The sequence below is a fragment of the Caloenas nicobarica genome, chromosome 3 (assembly GCF_036013445.1).
Source record: "Caloenas nicobarica isolate bCalNic1 chromosome 3, bCalNic1.hap1, whole genome shotgun sequence".
Lineage (NCBI taxonomy): Eukaryota > Metazoa > Chordata > Aves > Columbiformes > Columbidae > Caloenas > Caloenas nicobarica.
In genome coordinates, this window is record NC_088247.1 from 86,945,608 (window position 1) to 86,966,042 (window position 20,435).

The following is a 20,435-nucleotide window of genomic DNA, read 5'->3' on the forward strand; positions in this document are numbered from 1 at the left end:
GATTAGCTGTGGTTTTCTCTGAACATCTTTTCTAAAAACAAAAACTGCTAAGTTTTTGTGGTGTGGAAGCTGTTCACTTTTAGTTCGGACAGTCTTGCTTACTTCCTTATATGTTCTAAAAATAATGAGAACAAGATGGTACCATTGCATTTTAAAATTACACAGAAATATTGCCATCAATGGTGATAGTTGCATAACACTAAGAGTTAGATTTTACTTGTTTCTTTAGTATTTAGTATATGGAGATGCTAACCATTGCTGCAACATAAATGCTTTTCTCTGGAATTCAATGAAGTTTAATAAGATGGATTAATATATCCTCCTTTTTTTTTCCTGTTTCAATTAGGAAACCAGTGGAGTTTTATAAATAACAGCCTTCACACTCAGAGTCTGAGCAGATCAACTAAAGGCAACAGTAGCCTAGATAGACTGTATTCCCGAAAGATCAGAAAACAGCTTGTGCATCATAAACAGGTGACTTCCAGCACGGTAGTGGCTATTTTCACGGAAGTATGTCTCATTTCTTGAAAGAACAGCTTTGGCCTTGGGACTCATTCAGCCTGGCTTTTGCATAGGTCTGGTTCTGTAGCTAAAGGCTGCCTAACTTCTTTGACATTCATCTCAAACTGTGGGGCTTGGGATCTGCTGGGAGAACAGATGTTGGAGTGTAATTTGCACTCTCTGGCCCATATTGGACAGTAAATATAATTTAGTTTCTAGATAAATCTGTGCACTTAAGCTGTGGTTTAAAAGTTGGTAATTCTTAAGACACAAAATTTTCATTTGTAAGTGCAACTATGCAGGTTTTATGACCCTGGGCATGTATGTCTTGAGCTCCTTTACAAACACTGATTCTTCTTAAACTTCATCTCTTCTGGGTCTGCTAGCAGCCCCTTACATTGTCTTAGTTATAATTGTACATAAGTTGTATTTTAAAAGCTCAAGTTGCAATTCGAACGGAGATTACTAGCATATGAACATACCGATCCTTTTAACTTCTTATTGCTTAAATTTTCATTTTTTCCTATTAACATTTTCTTTTAGCAACTTAACTTATTAAAAGCAAAACAGAAGGCTTTGGTGGAACAGATGGAAAAAGAGAAAATACAAAGCAACAAAGGATCATCATACAAACTTTTAGTAGAACAGGCAAAACTAAAGCAGGCCACTTCAAAGGTATGATGCTCTGAAACTGTGACTGACTTCTTGTCCTTCATGTGAAAAGACCTGTTCCTGCAAAGTCACTTTTGTCCTACACTGACCTTGTTTTAAAAGGTTGTTCCATCATGGCTGCTATCAGGTATTTTCTAATGCTGAAAACAGCAGCCATCTGTAAATTTCTTGCACTGTGAAAAATAGTTTATCTTTCTACAGGGGTTTTTAGGTAGTAATGGCCAAAATCAGTAATAATCTTGTAGCTTTGGGAATGCCAGTTGTATCTTTTCACTTTGCATAACATATACCCATAGAAATGTAAAACAATACTTTATATGGTGAATTTCAATGCATGATACTCTTCTGGATGCTCTTCCGGTTGAGTAATCAGAAAATAATCATACCAATGACTGTCTCCTCGAACTAATAAATACAACTTTTTAGACTGTTTTCTGAGCTTTCTCAGAAGCTTCTTAGCTTCCTAAAAGTACTTGCCACCTAAGTTGCAGCATCTTGCAGTAAGCCCCAGATATTGAAAGTGGATGTGGTAGTTAAAGAATTATTTTGATCATGAGATGATGTGCTGAAATATGGGGATTTCTGGAGATGGCAACACAGACTTTGCAGGGAACACAAACAAATGTGAAAATCTTTCTAGATACCAAACTTAGGTATCTCTTTAAATATTTGCTCTTTAGTTCCAGAAGTACTAATGTCTGTTAGGATAACTGAAAATAGGCCTGTGAAAAGAGATTGTAGAATGTTGGACCTTAAAGGCAGTCTAAAGGGAAACGTTAAAACAACTTTCCATAATTATGGAAAAACAAACAAACACCCCAAACAAACAAACAAAAAACCAATCAACCAACAACAACAAAAAATGAAACACCAGCATAAAAATAAAGGCCTAAGTTTTCACTAACACTGCTTGTCATGGCTGTTCTTTTCCTGCACTATCTTCTGCTTTATTCCAGCAGGTTGTATCGGGGGGCTACTCCACTGGGGGCTCCCTTGAAACATCTTTAAGTGAGTCACTGGCTGAAATATGCTGTCCAGCTATTTAAGTTTCACTTTACAGCAGCCAGGTTGAACTAAAGGATTTTCCCCTTGCAGTATCTTAACATCTAGTTACGGTTTTACTGTACACTTGATAGTTGCAGTTCATGCAGTTTTTGCTGCTTCGCCTACTAATTGCTTTCAGTTATGACAAGCTGTGAGTAACTTAAAACATTTATTGCATTTAGGAGAAAACCGAAACCTTTGTTTTAGTAAATAGTTCTTTCTCTTATCTGCTTCAGTAGCTACTGCTTAAGTGAGATTATAAAAGGCATTTGTGTTATGTAATTCTAGACTGCTTCTGTAGCTGATAAAATTAACTGAGCTGCTAAAGGTGTACTCATGGTGGATGGGAGGATTAATAAAAGCACTGTCTTTCCTCCATTGAATTTGAAGACCCAATGTAAAAGAGGTTGCAGATTAGAGCCCTGATCAATTATCAAACTAATTCAACTTATGGTGGCTAATGAAACTTAGAAATTATTGGTGATTTATTGAATGTGAAGAACTGAGAAGTCAGCATTCTTGTAAGGGTAAATTTCCGTGTAAGGTATTTTAGTATACAGTTTGCTTTATGGTAACCATAGCTTTATATGCAGGTGTGGAAATACAAAAGGAACTTCTAAAATTCGTATTCTCGATATGACTTATGGCAAAATAAAGACTTAATTTTCACCTGTGCAGAACTGGATAATTTGATTATGAGTCTGTCACCTGAGATAACAAAACAAATTTCTGTCAATAAAGCCTTAATTCCATTCCATATTCTCATATACTCTTAGACCCTCTTTCTTTAAGTTTTAGTTACTGGTATTGCTGCCTCAGATTTTCACTGGGAAAAGATTCAGAGGTTAGTTTGAAAATGTAACTTGTTTCGAATTTAACTTCTGCAGCACTTCAAGGACTTAATACGCTTACGTCGGACTGCAGAATGGCCTCGTTCTACTTTAGATACAGAAGTATCAACAACAAAGGAAACTCCAGAAATTGAACCACTTCCATTTACACTGGCACACGAACGTTGTATTTCTGTAGTACAGAAGCTGGCACTCTTTCTCTTGTCAATGGACTTTACTTGTCATGCAGATTTACTTCTATTCGTTTGTAAGGTAAAAAAATACGGAACATATCACTCTGTAGCTGCAATGGAGACCGCATTACTTTCTATTACTGCTTTTTTGCTGGCTTATTTGTAAAAATTAGCTGCAGCATTACAATTTCTAGTAATTTCTGGTGAGGTAGTTTTTCTGATCTGTCACCTTTTGTGTAACTTAAAATTTGACGGCTTCAAAATTGCAGAGAAAAAGTAACCCTAAAAAAATAGATTGGTGCACAAGTAGTTGTGGTTTTGGACTGTGCATTTTAAATAATTAGAACTAGGCTCAGACACATTTTTATTAATCAAAATAGGAACCATTACAATCAACACATTTTTGCCAATGAGAAATAAGTTTCTTATTCCCGTAGCGTAAATATCTGTGCTTTGGGATACGACAAACTTTTGGAAAGCATTTTGTGCACCCTGCTCATTGTGGAAGCATTTTCTTTGCAAAAAGTTGTTGAGATGCTTGAGGAAGTGATAGTCGGTTGGTGAGAGGACAGGTGAATTTTATGGATGAGGCAAAACTTCGTAGCCCAATCCATTCAACTTTTTAAGCATTAGTCGTGTGCTGTCCGGTCGGGTGTTGTCATGGAGAAGAACTGAGTCCCTTCTGTTGACCAGCGCCGGCTGCAGGTGTTGCAGTTTTTGGTGCATCTCATCGATTTTTTTTTGAGCAGACTTCTTAGATGAAATGGTTTCATTGGGATTCAGAAAGCTGTAGTGGATCAGACTGGCTGCAGACCACCAGTCAGTGACTATGACCTTTTTTTGGTGCAAGTTTGGCTTTGGGAAGAGCTTTGGAGGTTCTTCCTGGTCCAACCACTGAGCTGGTTGTCGCCGGTTGTCATATAAAATCCACTTTTCGTTGCACGTCAAAATCCGATTGAGAAATGGTTCGTTGTTGTTGTGTAGAAGAAGATGACACTTCAAAACGACGGGTTTTTTGATTTGCGGTCAGCTCCTGAGGCATCCACCTACCGAGCTTTTCCACCTTTCCAATTTGCTTCAAATGCCGGACGACCATAGAATGGTCAATGTTAAGTTCTTTGGCAACTTCTCTTATTGTAAGAGGATCAGCTTCAATGATAGCTCTCACTTGGTCATCGTCACCTTCCGCTGGCCGGCCACTATGCTCCTCATCTTCAAGGCTCTTATCTCCCGTGCGAAACTTCTTGACCCACCACTGCACCATGTGTTCACCAGCAGTTCCTGGGCCGAATGTACCGATGATGTTGCAAGTTGTCTCCGCTGCTTTATGACCCATTTTGAACACGAATAAGAAAATTGCTTGAATTTCCTTTTTGTCTAACGTCATTTACAGAATCATAGAATCATTTCCGTTGGAAGAGACCCGCAGGATCATCAAGTCCGACCATAACCTAACCTAACTCTGGCACTAAATCATGTCCCTAAGAATGTTGTCTAAACACCTTTTAAACACCTTCAGGGATGGTGACTCCACCACGTCCCTGGGCAGTCTGTTCCAATGCCTGACAACCCTTTCCATGAAGAATGTTTTCCTAGTATCCAATCTAAACCTCCCCTGGCACAACTTGAGGCCATTTCCTCTTGTCCTACCACTTGCTACTTGGGAGAAGAGACCAACCCCCTCCATGCTACAACCTCCTTTCAGGTAGTTGCAGACAGCGATCAGGTCTCTCCTCAGCCTCCTTTTCTTCAGGCTAAACAGCCCCAGTTCCCTCAGCTGCTCCTCATCAGACTTGTGCTCCAGACCCCTCACCAGCCTTGTCACCCTCCTCTGAACTCTCTCCAGCACCTCAATGTCTTTCTTGTAGTGAGGGGCCCTGAACACAGGATTCAAGGTGGGGCCTCACCAGTGCCGAGTACAGTGGCACAATCGCTTCTCTAGTCCTGCTGGCCACACTATTCCTGATACAAGCCAGGATGCTGTTGGCCTTTTTGGCCACCTGGGCACACTGCTGGTTCATGTTCGGCTGCCTGTCAGTCAACACCCCCAGATCCTTTTCCATGAGGCCTTTTCCAGCCACTCTTCCCTGAGCCTGTAGCGCTGCCTGGGGTAGTTGTGACCCAAGTGCAGGACCTGGCGCTTGAAGTTGAACCTCATACAATTGGCCTTAGCCCAACGATCCAGCCGGTCCAGATCCCTCTGTATGGCCTTCCTACCCTCCAGCAGATCAATACTCCCACCCAATTTTGGTGTCATCTGCAAACTTACTGAGGATGCACTCAATCTCCTCATCCAGGTCACTGATAAAGAGATTAAATAGAACTATTTCCATAGTCTAAAATAAATATCAAATAAACATCAAGTAATAAGTCAGTAGTAAAAAAACATACAGTGAGAAAAGCACATTAAAATGATATATGACATAACCACATTTATTTAGGAATGTATTCTAATTTCAAATGGCAAATTTCAAAAATACAAAACCTGCAGTTACTTTTGCACCAACTTCATAATTGCACTTGTAAAATTCTAAAATTTAAAGCTAGTAAAAATACCTGATTTACTTGCAAGCAAAATCTAATAATAATAGAAGTTAAAAGCTATTACATATTTTCATAGTGTTAAATATGAATAGGCATATATTTTGTTTTTTATAGGTTCTTGCTAGAATTGCAAATGCTACAAGACCAACAATTCATTTATGTGAGATTGTAAATGAGACTCAGTTGGAAAGATTATTGCTGCTTCTCGTTGGAACCGACTTTAACAGAGGAGACATCTCTTGGGGAGGAGCATGGGCTCAGTATTCTCTGACTTGTATGCTGCAGGATATTCTAGCAGGTTTGGTTTAAGTTCATGTTTTTCAGCATGTATGTTACACTTGAAACTTTCTTTAATGTTTTAGGGGGTTTTTTTAGTTATGTTAGAATCTGCTGACATTATTAAGATATTAAAAAAATATTAAAATTGAGATTAGTGTGTAAAAAATGCAATTTAAAATTGCAGTTACAATCAATCCTGAATTTATGACTCGTGCATTGAGAAGTTAATATTTATATGACCCTGATGATTTTCAAATTATTCAGAACTCTACCCCATAAAGAAGTATCCCTTAGAAATTTAGAGTTAGATGAAGAAAAGCAGCTAGTTGCTTGAGAAACTGGGATGTTAGTTTGTAACTGGAATAAAGCTTGAAATGGAGTTGTCTTCTTAATCTAATACATAGGAGAGTTGTTGGCACCGATAGCAGCTGAAGCTATTGAAGAGAGTGCTTTGGTAGAAGATGCTGGAGCTTCGGCTGGTGATTCTGATGACTCTCTCCAGCAGTCCACAGTTCAGTTAGTGGAAACAATAGATGAGCCTTTGACACATGACATCACAGGTAAATTATTCATGTTCTTGACATATATAGGTATACTGGAAAAAAAACCAAAAAACAACCCAAAACTTTGCTGTTACTCAGCTGTCAAAATATCAGTAAATATTTTTGGTTATAGGATAATTAGTTTTGGAAAATGTAGGCGGAAGATGAGCAATGCTTCAACTTAGTTTTACATCTGATCAGTAAAAAATGCTTGTTTTTCTGATTGTTTAAAACAGGCAACTTCATTTTTTTATTGCATTCATTAACTTTTTCCACTAAGAGCTCTAACATTAAAAGCTTTAAAATTATCCATTAAGTGTGTGATATATCCATGTTTTATAATCTGTAGTCTTTAGTATTAATACTTTTTTAATCATTCAAAGGTGCTCCACCTCTGTCATCTTTGGAAAAAGACAAGGACATTGACCTTGAATTACTACAAGACTTGATGGAAGTTGATATTGATCCTTTGGATATTGATCTGGAAAAAGATCCCCTTGCAGCCAAAGTGTTCAAGGTATGACACAGCCGAGTTTTCAGGATAACCTTTACATGTGCAATAGTAAAATCCTTTCTCTCTTACACTTCTTGATTAGTGTTATTTGATGTTTTAGACCTGCTTTTAGCTTTTTATAAAGGTTTAATTAGAATGATAGGAAAGAAGGTAAAGATTGTGCTCACATCTTAGATATATTTCAGTTGACCACAAAATATTTTGGGTTTGCATGAAGATAACTGTATAAAAAAGTGATTCTAACTTTGCTCATACTTTTGCACATGATAAAAACCACAAAAGAGTAATATAAAAGAAAAATAAGGTCTAGTTTTGTCCTTTTTTGTTAGGAATAAAGTGCCACTTGCTTCTGCAATTCATTCTAAGAGTTAATACTGCTAGTATTGTGGAGTTTTTTCAAAAAAAAAGTCAGTAGCAGCTAGTGTTCAGACCAGCTTCAGACTATGAAGAGAAGCAACTACAAAACTGATTTCACTGTGGAACAAGAAAATTATTATATGATTTTGTTCTCTGACTGTAAGGGTGACTCTCTCATTTGGACTTTTCCCACTCCTCACTTTTGACTTAAACCTTCAGCCTCATTTGAATTAACAAGACAAGACTAAATTGCTCAGACAAGACTAAATTTTCTTTATTTTCTGTATTCTCTCATATGTCCTTCCATTGATTATCTATCATGGAAAGATTTTTTTTTTTACTTTAAATCTCACCCTACCAAAATATTCTACTTACTGCTTAATTTTTGAGTTACCGATTTTTCCCTCCTTCTTTATTCTGCTATTATTTCATTTGGCAGTACTCCTTAGTCCACTTTATCCACATGATCTTATTGCCTGATTAGTTGTCCTCTAAAAAACAGTCAGTAAAGCACTTCTTCATTCTTAATCCTTCTTAAGATTTGCTCTGTATCTGTAAAATGACAGTTGATACTGGATCTTGCCGTTACAAAGACAGGCATACACAAATCGCCTTCATGCAGTCTTGCATTACTATCTTTTTTTCTTCTGATCCATGTACTTTCTAAGTGTCTTAAATTGTGACACTCAAGTAGAGATTATTCAACTCTTTCTTTTGCAGAGTGCAGTGCAAATAATCCCTGAGCCTCACTGAGGCTTAAAGGGACTTTAAGAGTACAATTAACGATATAGTATTCTGTCTTGATAAATAACTTTTCAAAATATCTGTGTGATACTCCACTTCTAAATTTACAATATGATACAAATGTGTGAATAAAAACTTCTGGTATCTTTGAGACAGCTAACTACAATTGCTGGATTTTGACAATCACTAAGGATTCAGTAGCTTATACTGCAATAAAAATCGAAACAAAATTTTCTAAAGCTATTGGATCCAATCTTATTGTTTTAATTTTTTGTTACTTCAGTGTTAGTAATTTTATTTTTGTACTTTGGCAGTCTAATGAGTTGCTGTTTATTTTTTTCATGTTGTTTGGTTTGGCTTTTAAGCCTATAAGCAGCACCTGGTATGATTACTGGGGTGCCGATTATGGCACCTACAATTACAATCCTTACATTGGAGGTGTTGGAATTCCAGTTGCAAAACCACCGGTAACTACAGAGAAAAATGGATCACAAACTGTGAGCATATCCGTCTCTCAAGGTAAGCAATGAACAGAAGTTCTGTTCAGGGTCTGTTTTCTGTGATACGGTATTTGACACTGTTGCATATCAAATTATGTTGACAATCTCTGCATGCATGAAATGGAAATAATTCAGTTTTCTATATGCGGCAGTTTTTCTGTGGTAAATGAGAGAATATTATGCGAGGTATATATTTAAAACTGCCTAACATAGCAGCAAATCTTTTTTTCTAACATTTTTGAAGACACACTTATAAGCAGTGCTAAATCATTCCTGTTTTGTCAGGAAATTTTGGAAGCTCTTTTCTGGTTGTCTGGTATTTTTGAAAGTTGACTTTACCCTAAGAAATGAGGTGGCGCACTTGTTAAGCTTGGATGAGTACTGCTGAACTGGGGTGACGGATCTTTCCCCTGCCACACTAGGGGGGGAAAACAGCTTTTTAGTTCTTGTTTGAGAGCTATTACCTTTAGGAAAAACAGGCTTACACATATGCAAATTTAGTCATCTATAATATTAAAGTGACTGTGAAAAGCAATATGTGTGTTTCACAGAAATTTAGTATTAATTATATATTTAATGACTATAAGAATCTTATGTTCATTTTAGATTTTCAGTTTCTACATTCTGCTTCTGTCATGTATAAAAGTGAATCTTCCTGTTAGTGATACTGAGATTTTTTTCAGTTTAATGTGGACTGTCTATCTATATTACTTGCACAGGAAGTTATAGTAACTAATTATATATGTCTTTGATATAATTCAGTTTACTCTGTTTTGTTGCCTTGTGTAGCTTTAGATGCACGTCTAGAAGTTGGACTTGAACAGCAGGCTGAGCTGATGCTGAAAATGATGTCCACCCTGGAGGCTGATTCCATTCTACAAGCATTAACAAACACATCTCCTACATGTAAGTACATGTTGTCAAATCATTCTCTTCGCATAATGACCATGATGCTTTGAAATTTGTACTAATTTTTTCTGCAGTCACTCTAGCAGCTTAGAAAAAGTTAAATTTCATTTGATCTATCTTGTTAGGCTGAGCTTAGAGATATTTCTTTATTTAGATTTTTTAATTATGCATAGACATATTTAAGACAACTTGTGAAACTGGTCAAATATGCAGGATTCCTTTTACAGTGCATAATATTACAATGGAGGAATTGGTTTTGTTTTCTGATGTAGGTAAAAATGAAGGTTAAGTTTCCTATTTTTCTGAAGCTCCGTTCTTGCATTCAGTGTGGAATTTCAGCTGTTTGAAAGCTGCTTTGCACTTGACAGTTTCACCTTTTCAGGGATCAAAGTGAAAACATTTGAATACAATTTTGAACTCACCAGTTTAGTAAGCTTATGATATAAAACAACTCATAATGCTGATTTACTTTTCAACATCTTTTCAATTAATTGCACTGCCTGTCCTGTTAAGATGTGCTGCTTTGTAGCTCTTCGGGGTACCATGCAGTCATTAGTTGAATATCTGATGATGGAGTTGGTTTAGTGACATCCTCAGACTTTATTTTCTGGAAGTTTATTATTGACTGCAGTAGCTTTACCATAATGCATGAAAGAGACATTCCAATTGTTTGTCTTACCATTGTGTTACCAGGACACTCCTATGATGTATGTTTGGCAAGAATTGTGAAAATGTATTTCTATGGACTCACTTTCCAAAGATTTTTTTTGTGAAGCTGGAAGTGTCTGACATTCAAGTGTGCCTTTTACAGTATGGTAGTCAGTAGCCAAGCTCAGCTGAACACCACATTGAAGATATTGTAAATTATAAAATAAGTGTCTTTCCCTTAAGCATAAAATATGAGGAAATAAATATGGAGTTACTTTTAGCAAATTTTACAAAGTAACTCATGGGGAGCTGGTACTTTTTGGTTTGTTTTTTAGTAACTCAGTCTCCTAGTGGAACAGATGATTCCTTGCTAAGAGGATTACATGCTGCTAACCAAAACGCCCAATTGATTGTACAGTTGTCATCTATACCTATGCTGAGCACATGCTTCAACAAACTTTTTTCCATGCTACAAGTCCACCATGTTCAGGTACAGAATTATGAACTTTGAAGTATTTTGTTAGTATTTCTCTCTACATTTGCAAGTTGTTTGCCTGTATTTCTTAATACTTAGGATGCAACTAACCTGTTACGTTATGTGCTTTATTGCTTATGAATGTACAACAGTACCAATAATGTAATAGACAAACTGCTGAAAGCTTTTGACAAATAGGACATACATTAAAAAGCGGGTATACATTTTCATATTTAAAAACAAGTTATTAGGTCGTTAGCTTATTAGTGAAGAGTGTCACTAAGCGTGCAGTCTCCATCTGTGGAGGTTTTCAAACCCCAGCTGGATAAACCCTTCAGCCGCCCAAGTCTGACATCTTGGTTGGACTTTCTTTGAGCAGAGTATTGGACTGGGTAACCTCTTAGAGGTCCCTTCCAACCTGAACTGTACAGTGATCCTAAATGTTGAAGTTAGAAGTATGCTTTTTAAACAGTCAGTTTGGCAACGCTTTTCTTGATAGAAACAAGGGAGTGCCATGTGTGCTGTAGATGAGTGGTTAGGTGCCTGCCTACCTGTTCATGTTTTAACTGGGCAAGTGACTCCGTCCCTCAGTCGTTCTTTAAATATGTCAGGCAAAATATGTTTTGTGGGGTAAAGGACCTTGATGCTTCCTCTGTGTGTGTCTCTGATAATAAAGGAGGTTACCCAGTAATTAAATTAACCTTTTAAATAATTTTGGATGACTAGTGAACATCACTTGACTATATTGAGATATTCCAAAAGTTTACACGCAAACCAGTGTTACAGATGTAAGTTTAGGCTACAGCCATGTCTAAGCAGCGTGTAAAGCTATTTTTTAATGTAGATTTGAAGAAACTTCTTAAGAAAAACTTAACTGTATTTAGAAGAAATCATTTTTACAAAAACATAGCAGAAACATTTAGTAGTTACGCTGAATATGACTTGAATATTACATTTATCAGAATCTCCAAATCAAGTAAAGTGCGTGTGTGTTATCATTGAAACGTTAACACCTGAGAATGTAGCTAAGGCTTTTAAAATCAAAACAGATAGCATTTCATGCTCTGGAGTTCTGGAAAAACACTTGAGTTTGATCTGATACTGCATTTTTTTCCCTTTTTTTCAGCTTGAATCCCTTTTACAGTTATGGCTCACATTAAGCCTAAATTCCAGCTCCTCTGGAAGTAAAGATAGTGGCGCTGATATCTTCCTTTATAATGCTAACCGAATACCTGTAATTTCCTTGAACCAAGGTAAAATACGTTCAATATGGGGAATTAATTTTCAGGAAATGAAATATTATTTTATTATGTTATTATTATTTTTAAGTACTCAATTTTTGTTAATAAGCAAGAAGTATTAAAATAAGTATTCTTGATAACAGCAATGTTGGGATAATGTCTTTGTTCTTATTAAAGAGCTCTTGGGCTCATTATCATCTTAACATGAAAAACGTGTAGCTAGTATGTAATTAAAAGATGGATTACTTGAATTTGTATAATCTCCTCAGAAATTAAATTGTAAAATTTGTGGTTCTTAATCATCATTAGTCGCAAGAGGACTTTTTAAAAGACATTTTTTGTCTAAGGTGAACTGTGCACCTGTATGTACTTCTCTGACAAATTTCTTCTTGTATGCCGTCCTGTGATCTCTTTATTATCAAAGGAGTTGGTGTTGGGGGAATCTCTATTAGTTTTTGGCATCAGTCTACTAATCTGTTACAAAGACATGTCGATTTTTTTTTTTTTTCCCCTATGAATTTCTGTAATTTGTGTAGTTTTAAAAATCTGTGATATCTTGTGGTGACAGTCCGAAACATTAGTGCTTTCTGTAATGAAACTATAGTGCTGACTTCCATGAGAGCATTTTGAAACCAGAAGTTTCTTTGCATCATTTTCTATGAGATATCAGGGTCTGGGCACTGCAGAAAGTTCTGTGGGGCAGTTCCTGGGAAGTGTTGGTGATGCTTCTTTTCTAATTTCCTGGAACAATAGTTGTCAAAACACAGTAAGTATAACAAACAATAATAATAATAGTAATAACAATAATAAATATAGCACCTCACAGTGAAAGTAAAAAATTCATAATACCACCATGAATACTAAATCTTGGAAAAACATGTTTTTCTTGACAGCTTCAGTAACTAGCTTCCTGTCAGTTCTGGCATGGTATCCTAACACCTTACTCCGGACATGGTGCCTTGTGCTTCACAGCCTAACTCTCATGACAAATATGCAGCTTAACGGTAAGTTGTGGGTGGTTTGTTTTTGTTTTGCTTTGGTTTTATGTTGCCTATTTACTGACTAACAGATGAGTATCGATTCCCATCTGAAAGACTACCGTAACTTTCCCTTTGTCATCTAAGTACTTACGTTGGCTCTTCTTACCTTGAGGCTTTTCAAGAGTGGGCTCCTTGAATTGTACCATGGAAAATGAAGCCATTGTGGTAAAAGAAAACTTCATTATAAATAGGTTGTCAATGTCTTCTAAAAATGAATTTTAGGATTAGCTAATGATCTGTGGGAATTAGCTTTGTACTATGGGAAGAAGTAGCAGAGAGAAAGGATTAGGGCACAATGAAAGAGATTTATGTTCTTCTGATACAGTAGGAATATTTTCGTAAGTATGCAGGCCCTAGTCATTGCTTATGTTAAGCTATTTGAAAATAAGCCTTTAGAAGCTGAATCTATTGAAAAAGAAATCCAGCCATTTCATTTCCTTATGCACAGCAGATTGTCTCTCTTTCTGTATATTGCTCCATAACACACTAGAAATAATCTCCCTTTGTGAATGAGATTTTGCCACAAGACTGGTAAAAATTAAAAGATGTAATATTTAAATTAAGAAATTAAGCTTCTAAATGGCTCGCTATCTTAGGGCAGCTGTCATGAGGAATGCTTTTGTGGCCTCGTCCTCAAGGCTAAAGAAGAATCAAGTAGTAAGAACTTGGAGACTAGAATCTTTTAAAACTTACGTTAGACCAAGTCAGAGCTCTTCTAAATTCTGTTTTCAGTCCAAGCATATGACTAAAGACAGTAATTACAGAAGAAAGAAACCCAAAGCCAATTGAAGATCACGTTTCTGAGAAGCAATTTGCCATCCTTTGATATGACAGCTATTTTCCACAGCTTTCCTCAAAGATGTTTACGAATCTTTTTTTAATATGTGCCATTTCAAACCACTGTCCTTAGGATGCACCTTTTTCTTCTAGTTTTCACTTTCTGTCCCTTTTCTGTGATGTTATTTCAGTCTCACAAAACTCTATTGAAATTTTTGCTATTAGGTGAAACACTAGAGCTGTGATTCAACTAGTGGAAGAGACTTAATTGATATTCTCAAACTGAGACCTCTTCTTGTTCTTGGTATTTGAGAATAGAACATGGCCAGATTTGTAGGATAAGAGTGCCTGCCACGTGTATTTTCACCAGTCCAATTTGTAACTGTAGATTAGCATTTTCCAAAACTTATGCTGTATGTATCACTGAGCTGCTATGTGAATCTTTTCCAAGTGGTATGAGGCTCAATGTTTGTGCTCTGACGCTGGCAGACACGCAGCTGGGTGTTTGCAGGAGTTTCTTAGGCAGCTGCCAGAGATCAGTAAGTGAGGATGTGAATAAAAAGCTGCTCAGAAGCAACTGCTCCAGCTCATTGCAGGTGCACTTCAGCATACAAATGTGGTTGTGGATTTTTGTGTATATAGGATCGTGAGCCCAAGGTTGGGGTTGGGTTTGAAAGGGCTGGAGGTGCAAGCTTGCTGGAGGGCAAAGGGTTGAAGGCGTGTCCTTTTACACATGTGTGTGGACTAGCACAGATACATATCACTTAGCTGCCCCTTTTCCCATACTCACTGATAGAACCAGGAGCTAAATAAGGTTAAGCCCCCATGAGATGACTTCTGTGTCAGGATTCCTCAGCAGCTAATAATTCAAGATAATATTCTGTCTCAATGGCACCGACTTGTCACATTTAAGAAGTGGAATGTTTAATTCTTGACAACTGAAGGTGGAATCCATCAGACCACTTCTCCAATCAATAAATTTGGTTTCTGTGTGCTTTAGTCCAGAACTGGGATTAATAATGATCTCACAAGCCATTGTAGACTGTGTCTCAGAGGAGTTCTCACAAGCTTATAACTTTTGAGATCATGCTTTCCAGAAGAGATCATGTTTGTTGTTGTTTGGGTGTTTTTGTTTGTGTGTCTGTGTTTGTTTGTTTGGTTTGGTTTTAAATATATACAGCCAGTAGAGAGCAAATGATTTAAAGACAAGTTGTTCCAGAATCTGATTTTCTTAGGAGTAAAATTTCTCTTTTATCCTCTTTAATTTTGTAATGTTTTAAGCTATGAAGTGCAAATGGTTCACATATCTTCACCGTGTTGACAGGTTATGGTTACAGGTTTTGTGGGGGTTTTTTTGTTTTGTTTTGGGTTGGGTTTTGTGTGTTTGTTTGTTTTCCTTTTTAACCACTAAGATGTCAATTATAGCTTATTGGGAATAATTTAGGTTGGTCTTGCTAGATGCGCGTCGTTATAAAATGAGGTTCTTTCCCCTTTTAATACCCAAAATACAATAAAGCCCCAAAATGTGTTCATTTGGAGGATGTCTTTATTGATGAAATAAAACACCACAAAAAAATATTTTACTCAGGTGATTTCAGGTGTAATAAACCTCTTTGTAGAATCATAGAATCACAGAATGGTTTGGGTTGGAAGGGACCTTAACGATCACCTAGTTCCAACCCCCTGCCATGGGCAAGGACACCTTCCACTAGATCAGGCTGCTCAAAGCCACATCCAGCCTGGCCTTGAACTTTGCTGGGGTGGGGAATCCCCAGCTTCTCTGAGCACCTTGTTCCAGTGCCTCACTACCCTCATGGTGAAGAATTTCTTCCTTGTACCTAATCTAAATATAGTTAAAAGCCTGTGTCCTATCCTTACATGCCCTTCAGAATCAATAAGCCTTTTGAATAGGCAAGAAGGCACCTCTTCTTGGCAGAATCCTTATTAGATAATCATATTTATATTTGCTGCTTCAGAAACTGAAGATGATTCACTAAACTCTTTGCAGGTGGACATTTTAGCACCGAGAAAATCCCACTATCGCTCTTTTTGTAAACCATTGCATCTCAAAGCCTTCTCAGAGAACCTCCTTAAGTTTGCTTTATTTAGTTGAAATTAATTATTGCCATTTGATATATACATTCACATTCAGCCATTATGTTTTTCAAGGGAAGGAAAGGAAAAAAGAAGGGAAAGGAGAAAGGAAAGGGGGAGGAGATTAAAAAAAAAAAGTGCAGTGCTTTTTCATATTCTTCCATCCATTCTAGATAAGAGGCTTGCCTTATTTGCATTTTATGGATAGTCTCTTTGAACCCACTTCTGAACTATTGTACTCTGAAGATTACAGTTTTGGTCACCATTTCTTCAAGAGATGAATAAATTGGAAGATCTTGGCATGAGAAATTAAGTGGTTCTAGAGATCTCATCCTAATGTTAATTTCAAAACTATTTCTTAGTTATTTTTCCAAAACCTCAGATCTCTCCAGTAGCAATCAAGGCTTTTTAGTAGTTGTTGTTGTAGGGGTTTGTTTGTTTTTTCCTTACCTGAGTATGGGGCAGATTCTTGTTGGGATTTTAGGAGCAACTACTGTCTAGGGCACATCAGCTGATGGTTAGAAAATCTTATTTCGTTATGCCATTATGTGCTAAGAAATGTCTTCAGAATGAGAGCTCAGTCTGTCTTACTTCTGTGCTTCAGAAACCTGAGGAATGCAAGATATTTTTCAGGGACAAACCTGATACTCTTTTCAGAACAAGTACCTCAATTTGTTTACAAGATCCAGGGACAAATTTTGCAAGAATGGTGTATATGATGTGTGTGATGGATGACATCTAGAACCATTTAGTGCCATGTAAAGGAAGGTTGGTAGAAGCAAATCTACAGTGGCTAAGAAAAAATTCTCAGAGCTACAGTTGCTCTAAACAGCTGGCATCTGTCAAAGCATTCTCATAATGCAATTACTCATCTGATCCTTTAGCAAGAACTATTCATGCTTTCCTCACATGCCCTTTTGCTTATCTGTTACTGTTGTCACCAGAAATACTGTTTGAAAGCATTGTTTTGAGCATGAACACTACCTGACAGAGCAGATAATATAGATGCATCGTGATATCCGAGTTGGAATGTCAAACAAAACATATCAGATTACAAATACAATGTAGAAAAAAGTCATTTTTTATATTATTGTGATATTTTCAGCTGTTAATAGAAAATATAAAAATAAAATAACATAGGAAGTATTGAAGATGTATTTATTCAGTTACGGCATCAACTCTATCATGAAACAGTAGAAAAACTATGGAGCTTTCTAATCCTTGAAGGAAATTGGTTGAGAGTTAGCATGTGGACTTGGCTACTGCTGGTCAAGAGGAGATGGGCTGGGACTGTCAATTCCAGGGAAGCTGGGACATAACATCTGCTTGTATTAAGATGGAAAGTCTTCACAAATAGCCAGATTTAATTAAGTAGTTATAATACAGACCGAACAAGTAAAGGTGAACACAACAGGAAAAATTTGGAGTTTTAAAAATAATGTTACCTTCAAAGAAAGGAACAGCAAGTGAATGAATTAAATGACTTGAGGCTACAACCCAAGTGTACCCTCTTCAGAAAAATGCAAGCATAAATATTCTGAAAGCTGTAGTTTCAATAGAGAGTCTTTTAGTTTGTTTTCTTTTTTAAAAAAGAACATCAAATAGCGATGTTGCTTGTCACACTGATCCTTATAGGTGATTCAAGGTCTCTCAAGAAAATGAAATACCTTCTGTCTGTGAAAGTACCATTCTGTGAAGGAAACCACAAAAGTATGTCCCTTTTTGAAATAAAAATATGAACATTTTGGATGCTTTTAAAATGAATTTGGATACTCCATACTTTAGGACAAACTCAAATGATGTATAGCACAAAACTGAAGTCATACACAAAGTTGGAATGAGGCGGTTACACTGAAACAATGAAAAGTTACAGAAAACTGTGAAAAATAGAATAACCGAATTCAGATTAACTTCTCATTTTCATTAGTTATGTCAGCTGCAGTTGAATGTAATTTTGGTCATAGTGATTTGAAATTTCAAAATAGTTTATAAGTGAAACTTCTCTCAAAAAAACCCCCACAAAAGGCAGTAATAAAACAGGTCAAGTCTACATGCAAGAGCTGCAAGCTCAGCAAACTGGTGTTCTGTGTGACCTAAGTGTCATTTTCATTTTTAATTTGTATCATGATATACCCAAAAACACCACCCTGAAGCAACCAACGTAAAAAACCCCACCAACAATCTACATACCTAGTTTTCTTAGAGGGAAAATCAGTGTGTTGTGTGTTTTACCTAAGAAAATGTTCAGGAATGCAGATTCAGAGGAGGAAAATCAACTTGATGAGTTCACTCAGACTGGTATTTCCAAGGCACATCCTGCAATGGAGGCTTCTCTGTTGTTCTGAAATGTTCAGTTTTTCTTTCAGAGAACCTGTGAAATTCTGTGGTTACTTTTTGCAGACTTGTCCCCCGCCCAGACAAGAGCCAGTTTTTCATCTTGTGCACTGTCAAATGTAAACTAGAACAGGCTTATTGTCTGCAATACAAAGGAACTGGAATGCTGTGGGAAGCTTTCTTGCTTTTATTCAGCTCCAGCTATTGCTGTGCCATCAGTCATAGCCAACAGGCTTGTTCCACTGCTAATGTTGATAAATCAATGCAAAATGTTTTTTATAGCTGTACAAGAAATACTTTCCTTGTTAGTTTTCTGCATTCATCTAGAGGAAGATGTCTGTTTATAGTTTGAGAATAAAATGGCATTTGATAAAGGGAAAACTTACTGTGAATTATCTTCTCCGTCCATCTTCCCATAAGGATTTCTTCTCATAGCAAGTGTCTTTCCAATGCTATTTTTATTTCATTGCTCTGGAAGCATTTCAACTGAGATGGAAGTAGTCAAGGTTTAATTCTGTTTTTGACAGAGATGTTTCCCTCCTGGTTGGGATCTTTAGTTTAAGGAGATGATTGTGAATGAAGACTCTGACAGAATGGGGATTCAGGATTTGGTTCTTTTAACAGCCTCCCTAACTAAGAATCTGACATTGGGATGCGAAGCGATGCCAGCCAGGCTCTCGTACCAGAGCATCATTTCCTCTTGATATAATCTTTTTTATATGATGAGATATACTGTAAGAGGTGATGTCTCTCAGACTGTAATAACCTGAAATTTCATTTAGATACATATAATATTATAAGAATACCTATTTTTATTCAATATTTTGAATTGATTCTATATACCACTACTGAATTTGTAAGATTTCTCAGGTAATAAAGCTCATTTGTTTAATCATTAAGGGGTATATTTTAATTCTAATTCTGGTCCTCAAAGTTCTTATCTGTTAAGCTCCCTACAGTTTTAGTCAATGATGAGAAGTCTCTGAATGTGCCAAGAACAAAAATATCTTGATTGTTTACAGGATAATAGAACATGTGATCTCTGTCTGACAAACTCACAAATGCACTTAAACCTTATTAAAGTGTTGGACTAGCAAAGAGGAACAAATCAAAATGTCTGTATACATTGCTTCTACGAAAGGAAGCTCTGCTTTCAAGAATATTGCCTTAGCAAGCTTGGAACGCTGATGGAAAAGTTTTGGGGGTTTATATCTGTATTTAGTGGAAAACACACACTCAAAATTGTAGTCCTGAGTAAGCAGCTTTCAATAACTGATTTTGCAGAGAATATTTACACAGCATGGAATAAGGGATGTGCAGTATAAATGTTTGATTTACACTTAATGCTTACAATTTCAGATTTAATTCTCATGTCTTTATTTTTAAGCTGGTCCAAGCAGTGCCATTGGAGCTCAGGAAAGTACTGCCCAATTGTTGGTGTCAGATCCAAACCTCATTCATGTGTTAGTGAAATTTCTTTCCGGCACTAATCCTCATGGAACAAGTCAACACAGTCCACAGGTAACTAGCAATTAAGAGAAAAACTCTTCATAATAGGATTTCAGTACAGTTGACATGAATATGTGTTATTCATAATGTGTTATATCTTTGGCTTCTTTCTTTTTTTTTTTTTTGGTTATAGTCTTGGTTGGTTCTGATGAGCAACCGTGGGGAAGTTCATGTTGGTGATACACTCTGAGTAGTGATCGTACTTTTTTACAACTATCTGGAGGCTTGCCACAGCGAGAGGATGCTGTGCGATATGTCAGTGAATATGTTCCATGTTAGGATTTCTTAGTTGCACACATGAAAAAAGTAATAGAGTTCAGTTAGTTTTCTGGAATCTCATTGGGTTGGGATCAAAATGCCAATGAAGTCTAAGTTTAAATAACTAATAATTCCAGAATTTAAAATTATGGTCTTGTTTTCTGCCAGTTTTCTAAATTTGTGTAGCGTTTACTGTTTCTTTTTTTGCTTTTTGCAGTCCTTGAAAAATCTCTGAATAGTGACAAAAAACGACCAAGTTAACTTGATTATCTGTAATATTCCACAGAAGTCTCAGAAACACTTAGTTTAGGAGACAGAAAATGCCTGGTATTTCCAGTATTTTCCAGAAAATTTTCCAGAAAATACATAGTCTTTCCCAGAACTTAAACATTGTGCAGTGCTATTAATTTAAGGCACTTGTGGTAAATG

The 20,435-nt window shown here is 36.6% G+C and overlaps 1 protein-coding gene across 6 annotated transcripts in view; it reads left to right on the top strand.

Annotated features, from left to right (window-relative positions):
• Positions 1-20,435, top strand: part of BIRC6 (baculoviral IAP repeat containing 6) — a 186,880-nt gene that overhangs the window by 69,196 nt on the left and 97,249 nt on the right. For 5 of the 6 annotated variants that reach the window (XM_065632740.1, XM_065632738.1, XM_065632736.1 and 2 more), the window contains exons 33-44: positions 347-474; positions 1,045-1,176; positions 3,105-3,320; positions 5,900-6,083; positions 6,469-6,624; positions 6,990-7,123; positions 8,587-8,740; positions 9,511-9,627; positions 10,614-10,768; positions 11,880-12,006; positions 12,888-12,998; positions 19,627-19,760. In XM_065632740.1, the coding sequence (XP_065488812.1) occupies positions 347-474; positions 1,045-1,176; positions 3,105-3,320; positions 5,900-6,083; positions 6,469-6,624; positions 6,990-7,123; positions 8,587-8,740; positions 9,511-9,627; positions 10,614-10,768; positions 11,880-12,006; positions 12,888-12,998; positions 19,627-19,760 (1,748 nt within the window). The remainder of the gene's footprint in view (positions 1-346; positions 475-1,044; positions 1,177-3,104; positions 3,321-5,899; positions 6,084-6,468; positions 6,625-6,989; positions 7,124-8,586; positions 8,741-9,510; positions 9,628-10,613; positions 10,769-11,879; positions 12,007-12,887; positions 12,999-19,626; positions 19,761-20,435) is intronic. The other variant, XM_065632741.1, reaches the window with a different exon arrangement.